Source organism: Vicia villosa, linkage group LG5 (assembly GCF_029867415.1).
Source record: "Vicia villosa cultivar HV-30 ecotype Madison, WI linkage group LG5, Vvil1.0, whole genome shotgun sequence".
Lineage (NCBI taxonomy): Eukaryota > Viridiplantae > Streptophyta > Magnoliopsida > Fabales > Fabaceae > Vicia > Vicia villosa.
In genome coordinates this window covers 157,352,828-157,362,342 of record NC_081184.1, presented here as the reverse complement: position 1 = coordinate 157,362,342, position 9,515 = coordinate 157,352,828, and the positions used below count along the sequence as shown (strand labels likewise).

General features: G+C 32.7%; 1 protein-coding gene across 1 annotated transcript; it reads left to right on the top strand.

The window, feature by feature from the left end:
- The first annotated feature begins 8,651 nt into the window (after window positions 1-8,651).
- LOC131607917 (uncharacterized) lies at window positions 8,652-9,313 on the top strand. Its single transcript, XM_058879867.1, has one exon. It carries the CDS (start codon window positions 8,750-8,752, stop codon window positions 9,239-9,241), a length of 492 nt encoding a protein of 163 aa, XP_058735850.1. The 5' UTR covers window positions 8,652-8,749; the 3' UTR covers window positions 9,242-9,313.
- Window positions 9,314-9,515: the final 202 nt, after the last annotated feature.

Genomic DNA, 9,515 nt, shown 5'->3' with positions numbered 1-9,515 from the left:
ATGTTTTTGTTGGTGAAGTGTGCATGTTGATTGCATCTGAAAAATTTATTTGTCTTTTAATAATGTTGATGTTAATCTGTTGGTCCAAGAAATGTTTGTTATGTTTGTAATGCGTTACTATTCGTGTTTTTAATGTAATGATTTTCAATCTAGAATTCGCAATGACCTCTAATTCATGTAGTTAATGTAATGGTTTTCAAACCAGAATTTGCAATGACTTATAAATCTACAATTTTTGTAATGACCTATAATTTTGTAATGACTTGTAATCTGCAATATGACTTTTAATTTTGCAATGACCTATAATTTTGAAGGAGAGGAATGAGGTGTAAACATAATTTGAGATCCAGAAAACATGATTTGTGATAATTTGATAACAATCATTCATTCAGTCAAGCTGACAAAACATTAAAATAACATTCATGTTAACACAACACCATTCAAAAGACTAAAAAAGCATAATCCATGGTGATACAACACCATTCAAAAGACTAAAAGAAGCATAATCTATGGTGATACAACACCATTCAAAATAGACACACAAGACATTTAAAAGTAAAATCAACAGACTCTTTCATTGAGTAAGCCCATTGGAAATGTCTTCCCATGCTTTTTCTTCATTATAGGTTCTTCATCATCAATCACCAAAGCATTTGACTATAACATCAAGTGACAGAAAGTTAAATAAAACTTTAGAGAGAATGAGAGTGTGTGTGAAAGATGGAAGTGTCAAAACACGATTCTAGATGGTTTGAAATGAGAAAAGGACCATCTATTTATAGGCTTGAGTTTTCCAAAAAAAAAAAAAGGAACTTGCAATCTATGCATTTTATCGTTAGTTAATTGATTAGAGCAAAGTGCTAATTGATTCGATGTTAAAAAGCAATAGATTATAAGTTCTCTAAATAAGTTTAAGATATATAGTTGTTGTATAGAATCAAGATGCGTTCAAACTATCTTCGGTTTCAAGTTTGTGCATTTCTAATCGATTGGTTATTTCTTCTAATCGATTTGAAAAGTCAAAATTTCGCTCATGGCTACTTTGAATGCTCCTGATTCTTCTGATACAACTTCCATATGTTTTTCAAAGTGTTTTCTTTTGGTGAAGTATTTTGAAAAAAAATTAATGTGTGTGTGCTTATAGCCTTATACTTTTACGGAAAAAATCCTTTAATTTGCTTACATAAGTTCACTCACTTACTAATTTATGAGATTAACTCATTTTCTACAAGCCTTTTGTCAGATAATATCTTTTGATTTGACACTGCTTGAGATCACTTGAAGCCTTAAATTATTTCCACTTTGTTTGCCTTTTCGGATAGTCAAGTTCATCAAATCATAACACTTGGGTTTGCATCTTTAACCGCTTAAGTATTGTGCTTAACTTATCATTTGTAGTCTTTATAGTTATAATCATCAAAAGCTAATGTCTTGATTAAAGGTCTATCACATGCAAAACAAGGTTCCACACTCCAAGGTGCAAGTTCGCAAACACTGAATCGTCAACAAGAATATGCTCATGTATTGTTGTGTGGATGAACTTGACATGAGATTACAAATATTATTTAACAAGCTCACAAAGTTCAGAGGCCCGAGATTCCAATTTGGATATAAAAGCATTCATGATGATATTATTGTTCATTACGAAAGCACCAATGATACAAGTCGCACATATTAGATTCTGTATAAAAGAAAGCCGCTTTTTGAGTGAGTGTTAACTAAAAAAAAGGAAAAAAGAAAAGGTAAGTTTAAGGGAGAAATGAGATTTCTTTTACCATCAACATAATTGCTTTTGGCCATTCATACAAATATAAACCAAGGCTGATCTAACAACCTCGAATTTTACGGAATTGAAATAACATAAGTACTTTATCTTATTTAAGAGAAAAAGAAGTCATTAGTGATGTGTCAATAACAGAGAGTCTTTCATCCAAAAAGTTGGTTTAGACTCATTTTTCTCTCTAATTAACTTTTCCATATTAGTCTTTTTATTTTCATTTAGCCTTGTCTAGATGAGTCCGCATCTAAATCTTTCTTGTTGACGCCATCCCCTCGTGTGAAATTAGTATGTTTATTTTAAACTCAAGTAGTTTTTTTTTTTACATTATGTAATTTATATTTTTTCAAAGGTTCTCAAAAATATTTTGATCTCATCTTGACATTTGTATACTGAAAATTAATTAATTATGTGTCTCTTTTATAATAAGATGTATCTTATATATATTTTTATCTTTTGATATTTAAAAAAAAAAAAGTTTTATACAATACGTTTCACAAATTATCTCATTTAAAAATAGGCATATATAAAAGACAAAATTCCTTTTTTACCCCTGTCTCTATAAACACCAAATCCAAAATGGACATTCATACCAATCACGAGGGTCAACTCATCCTCCAACACAATGTCCACAAAAAACACCCTGAAAATCCTCTTAAGTTTCTTCTCAACATTCATATTCATATTCCATACGATAGCCAAGCCCACGCCCACGCCAACGGCCACTCCCACGGCCACACCCACACCCACAAGCATCCACGACCGCCTCCCCAATTACGGTTTCCCAAAGGGCATCTTTCCCAACAACGTCGCCTTACACACCATCTCCCCCTCTGGCTACTTCACCGTCCATCTCGATTCCCCCTGTTACGTTCAATTCTCCGATCGATTAATCTACTACAACACCCTCATCACCGGAACCATCACTCACGGTTCCATTTCCGGCGTGTCGGGGATCCAGACCAAGATGCTTTTCATCTGGCTCTCTGTCAATGGTATGGAAGTTGATTCACGTTCCGGCAAGCTTGACTTTTCCATCGGAGCTTTGTCCGAGAAATTACCGGTGGATCAGTTTCGAAATGTGCCGGGGTGTTCTTCCAAGGAGGGGAAACCATCTGGCACCGCGTATTTTACGGATCATACTCCGTGAATGAACGGATTTCACGGCTCTTGTTTCTCTTCTTTTTGGAATTTAAATTGTAAATGATATTTTGGGTAGTGGGAAATTAAGGTATACAATAAAAATTGGTTTTCTATATTATTAACCATAACCTATATGTTTAAATTTGTATTTTACTATATTCAAGATATGGAGCTCTAGGGATTTTAAATTATAGTATATTGTTTAAGAAATTGAACAATATGTATATAGTATGAAAGAAAGATTGCCTGGATTTTGCACTTCTTGTAACTGCATTGACCACTCTCTTAGTAACGGTAGGGATATAAATGGATATCCACATGGGAGTGGATAGTATGATATCTTTGTTCGTCCCGTTAGATAAATATGATTCATATTCGTCACATATCCGTGCGGATATCCGCTAAACGGATAATCCACAGATATTAAAGTATCCGCCGATATTCACATATATTCACGGATAATATTATTTTTTAAAAATTATGTTTTGAAAAAAATATCTTTAGTTTTTTTTAAAGACACAATAAGTTATTATCACATATCATTCATACAAATATTTCTTATTTTAATAACAAAATTTTATCAAATTAATTTCCTTCATTTTCACCAAAGCATAATATCTCATACATTTCATTTTTTTTAAATAATGAAATTGCAATTGTGAGTTATGGTGAAAGAGCGGACGACGGAGGAGTAGAAGAGATGTCACTAGTTGGAAGAGAAAAGAGCGATATTGTTTGGTTAGACCGTGGAATTGTTGAAGTAAGGTATGAAGTATAGAAGAAACTTAAATATGAAACGCCCAATAATCATACATTTCTTTGTGGTTTCAATCTTTTTGTACTAGTTGAAACAATTGTGCACTTGTGGTTAGCACAAGTCAAATGACATACAAAAGAAAATAATAGACAATACATAAATAAACCTGGCTCAAAATACAACATAAAACATTCAACAAACAGTACATAAATAAAATAAATAGTCTTCTTGTTTGGAGTGATCCTATTTGTTGGAGTAGTCCCTCTTGTTGTTGGGACAACTACATTATTTTTTGCATTTAATCTGGATGTTGGACCTTGGATAACCCCGGATGATGATGCCTTCCTAACACTACAACAAATAATACATTTCGTGAGAGTATATTTCACCTCACCCAACAAAACTCGAAGTGTAAACCATAGACGCGTCACATTTTATTTTATTTTTTAAAAATCATATATTACCTCGGTTTGTTGGAAACTGAGGGGAAAAGTATTTAGAGGACGTGTCTTCGAGTTCCAGCAATTGCATTTATCATCTTTTAATTTTTTAAAATTATGTTAATGATCTATTACCTCGATTTTGCTGAAAATTGATGGGTAAAGTATTTAGAGGACATGTCTTCGAATCCCAGCAACTACACTTTATCACTTTTTAACTTTTTTAAATTTTTTAACATGACTTTACCCCTCAATTTTTGTTAAAACTGAGGTAGACGGTAGCATAGTTTTGAAAATAAAAAAACGCAGTTGCTGGGGATCGAACCCATGACCAATATTATCTTTTAATTTTTTTTGATGACCTATTACCTTGATTTTGCTAAAAGTCAAGGGGTAAAGTAGCATCTTTTATTTTTTTTTTTTATTTGTGACCAATTTGATGAAAAAATTAAGTAACGAATATTTGTCGTCCACTTATAAAGTAACAATGGTCAAGACATTCTCAACTCATCAATCCACTTGAAACAATATTGATCTGCGTGAAACTCTCACTAGCCAATCAAAACGTGAATGCCACAACTATCCATCTTGGATGCAAAATGCTAAAATTTTAACTTAGCATATTGATAACAATGACAGTGAAAGCAAGAACAGGAAAATATTCCAAGGTTAGTTTCTTAATGTAATCTTTTATCTAATAATTCCTTGTTAAAATTGTTTAATGTTACTCAGTGTTTTAAAAACTAAACTGAACCGTACCGACCGGTCGGATAGGGAACCGAAGGGGTCACTGGTCTGGTCTGGTTGCTGGACCGGGTATGCTATTGAACAGGTGAGAACAGACCAAAACCAGAAAAAATCGATGAACCGGCGGTTCAAATGCATGCTCTTTTTTTCGCACAAAACAACGTCGTTTTTATGATTTTTTTAAAAATAAATAAAATTAAAATTTAATTAGACTTTATTCAAACCTTATTTGGAACAACTTTTTTCCTGTTTGCAATTATATTTGATTTAAAATTTATTTAAATTTATATTTTGTATTATTTTGTTGTGACTGATGATTATATTTAGAATTTGAATGTAAAGAATACACATGTAAAATTATGATATTTTGAAATTTTAAAATTTTCTAAGTGTTGTGATATTTTTTAGAGACTAAGTCATCTAGTTCGACCAATTTAAGAAATATATAGTATTGCAATAGAGATTAGTTTATTCAATCGAGTTATCAATTTAATTTGATTTAGTCATGCAGTTCGACCAGTAATCCAGTGGTTCAACCAATGAACTAGTGACCCAATACCCTCACCAGTTTGATGTCTGGTCCGATTTTTAAAATATTGATGTTACTTGTAGTTGTATCAAGTAAAATGTTTAATATTGTTGTTGTTGTAGAAATATAGTGTTTAATGATTTTATTGATTTTGTTTATTTGTCATTGTTGTTTGATGTTGTTGAGATTTAATGTTTAAATATTCCATGGATTTTGTTGTTATTGTTGTTACTTTTGTTTTGAGATTTAATGTTTAAGTATTCTATTGATTTTGTTTATTTGTTGTTGTTGTTGTTGTTGTTGAGATTTAACATTTAAAGATTCCATGGATTTTGTTGTTATTGTTCTTGTTGTTGTTTTTTGTCATGAGATGTAATGTTTAAGGATTCTATTGATTTTGTTTTTGTTGTTGCTATAGGTGTTGGTGTTGATGATGATGAGGAGGAGGAGGGAGATTTAGAATTTGTCAAAAAAATATGCTTTGCTGATTAAAACGTAAAAAACAGGTTAAAATTAAAATTTTGTAAACAGAACTATCCCCTAGGTTTTTGAATCACCAAGGTGATAAGAGGCAACTTTTCATGTCGCCATTCGTTATCTCGCCTGTGTAACCGAGATTATATCCATTTCGTGTCCGAGGTTTAAAGCATTTTTGTAGTAGTGTAACACTCAACTTCTACGGCCTCCCTTAACTTGGTTGAGATTGTTGATAAACTTGACTTGCTTGAGTTTTAGGTGTAGGTTGACTAGGTTGTTGATTTTGTTGAATTGGTTGAATATGTTGTTCAGAAGCCCTACCATGTCTTCCCTAAACTGGTTGAGTATATGGTGTTATCTTACAAGTAAACTTATTGTGACAAGTCTGCTTGCACCTATTGCACCTAACAATCAACCAACTCTTCTCATTTTACGATATGTGCCATCAATTTCTCCCTACTCAAGATTCCTACTCTTCTTTGGTCTTCCTGGATTTCTTTTGTAGTTTGGTGGTTGAACATCCGGATATTATGTCGACGCATAAATTGGAGCCATTGGCAGAATAAATCACAGGATTGTAAATTGTCGGTTACCTTGATTTCTTGTAATACTTTGGCATGTAGTCATCTCCTCTTGGGTTCCTATTGTTCATGGATGATATTTCGTGAACACACTGGAGGCCCGTGGGTTCTCATTTTCTACAAGAGCATAAACATTCCTTCAAGTTAACAAAAAAAATATGATTGATTTTCGATGTGCCTAACCTAAAAAATATGTTCATCTGACATCCTACAACATATTAACCATAACCAATATGAAAATTTACTAAAAAACAAAGACATTATTAATGAATGATAACATTTACCTTACAAACCATAAGTTAGTGTATGTGGTGGTTCTCCCCACTTTCCTCTTAAGGATAGGTAAAACATCCTCATCACATGCACCATACAAAGATCAACAATGTCTAATGCATCTTTGTCATCGATCAGAACATTCATCTCAAAAGTTGAATCCTTATAATAAATTGTATCTACTTCACTATAACCTAGTTCTTTGAGTATATCTACCAACTCAAAGTAATTCCACTTACCAACGTCTATTTTTAAATCATCACATGTTTCTCCTTCATACACATTTTGTTCACTATCTATAAATTCACCACCATGATGAATTTTCAAATTCAGGTATTCTTCTATTTCAACTGAAGACTAGAAAATTTAAAATTAGAAAAAGGAGAAAACATAGGATTCCTCCAAACCCTAAAACGATAATTTACTATGGGACGGAAAAAAGATAAAACCGTTACATCTGAAACATATAACAAAGAAACTGATACTAACTGTATGCAACAAAGATTCTTCAATGGCATTTGCACCTTCAATTTTGCCTTCAATCGTTGTCGTTTTCACCTTCGATTAAGATTCTACCTTCAAAGATTCTTCAAACATTGTCTGTTCCACTCGTTCTCTTCTTCGAAGTCGCCTTCGTTTGTCTGCTAGGGTTTTGAAACCATAACGAAATGAAGACTTGAAATGTTCAGTCCAATTTTAACTTCATTTAGGGTCCGTTTGGTTGGGAGTAGATGGAGGGGAGGGGAGGGGAGGGGAGAGGATATTTATAAAAATATGTGTTTGGTTCATTTTTTATAAGGGGAGGGGAGCAAAATCCCTCCTAGACTCACTTTTTGCTCCCCTCCAAATTGGAGGGATTTGGAGGGGAGGGAAGATTCAATAATCAGAATTTTATTATTTTCCCTATTTTAACCTCAATTATTTTTTTAATTCCAAAATCGTCCTTATTGAATTATTAAAGACTAGATTATTTCTTTGTATTATTTCACGTTTATTTTTTTTCTATTGTGCGGTTGTTATTTGTGCGTTGTTGCTCTCAGGAGAATTTTTTTATTTTTTATTTTGTTGAAGTTCCCTTTTTGATATTAGGTTTTTTATTATAATAATAACATACTTATACTTATATCTGTACTTATTTATAATATATGATAGTAATAAACTTTTTTTATTATACTATTAATATTAATAATAATAATAATAATATATAAAAATATGCAAATATAATATATTTATGTTATAAACAAAATTTTTAACTCTAATATTATTTGTTCAATTTTTTAATATTCTAACATTATTTTATTTTTTTTAATTATAAAAATTGTTTTATTGGGTTAGATGAATCATATGATCAGATAATGGTTTGATTTGCGTTGAAGATATATAATTCAACTAATGTGTGTTGTTGTTTACGGTTATATTATAGTTTATGAATGAACAAGTTTTTATTTGGTGAAATTTACTCAATACTATTGTTATTTAGAATTATTTTTACTAAGTACAAATAATAATATTTATAAGGATAAAAAGGTAAATTGATTTTAAAATTCCTCCCCTCCCCTTGTGAACCAAACATACTTTTGTTAAAAATCTCTCCCCTCCTCTTCCCTCCCCTTCTTTGAACCAAACATATATTTAGTTAAATTCTCTCCTCTCCCTTCACATTCATTCCCCTCCCCTCGATTAAATTTCCTCCCCTCCCCTCCCTTCCGTTGAACCAAACGGACCCTTAATCTCCACATCAGCTAACTAATCTCCATATCATCACCTAATCCCCACATGTGGCTATTTAACTTGACTTTGACAAACATGTCTAATAAAAAAGACAAACGTGACCGCCTATCAATAAATAAATGATGAAATTGATATTCTTAAAAGTTAAAGGCCAAAATTAACTCTAGATAAAAATAAGAGACCAAAGCCAAAATATTTGAGTGTAAAAGCAAAACTCCTTTTGGAACCGTCTCTATAAACACCAAATTCATAGTACCAATTATCATCACCAGGGTCAACTCATCCTCCAACACAATGTCCACAAAAAACACATTCACCATTCTCTTAAGTTTCTTCTCAACATTCATATTCATATTCCACACAACAGCCACACCCACTCCCACTCCCGCCGACATCCACGACCTCCTCCCCGATTACGGTTTCCCCAAGGGCATCCTTCCCAACAACATCGCCTTCTACACCATCTCCCCATCCGGTTACTTCACCGTCCACCTCGAATCCCCCTGTTACGTTCGCTTCTCCGATCAATTAGTCTACTACAATACCCTCATCACCGGAACCCTCACTCACGGTTCCGTTTCCGGCGTGTCGGGGATCCAGGCCAAGATGCTCTTCATCTGGCTCACTGTCACCGGGATGGAAGTTGATTCACGTTCTGGGATGCTTGAATTCTTCGTCGGAGCTTTGTCGAAGAAACTGCCGGCGGATCAGTTTCAGAATTTGCCGGTGTGCTCTTCAAAGGCGGGTAAAGGATCTGGCATGGCTCTTGTTTCTCTTTTTCTTTGAATTTAAATTGTAAATGATATTTTGGATTGTGTGAAATTGAGGTATATTAATAAAAATTGGTTTTCTATATTATTAATCTTTAGGTTTAAATTTGTATATTTCCCATACAGTTTAGAACTATTGATCGCATTTTTCTTTCTCAAAGCATTCTTCTTTCTCAAAGTTAAACAGCTGCAAAATTCAATTGGATGACCGTATAAAATTAATTTTACACGGTATTATGTTTAATCTCTAAAATCTATATGATAGAATACTTTCAAATTTTATTTTAGAA

Bases quoted from the DNA above. Each gene is read 5' to 3' on its own strand.
- LOC131607917 (XM_058879867.1), top strand. From the start codon at position 8,750: ATGTCCACAAAAAACACATTCACCATTCTCTTAAGTTTCTTCTCAACA.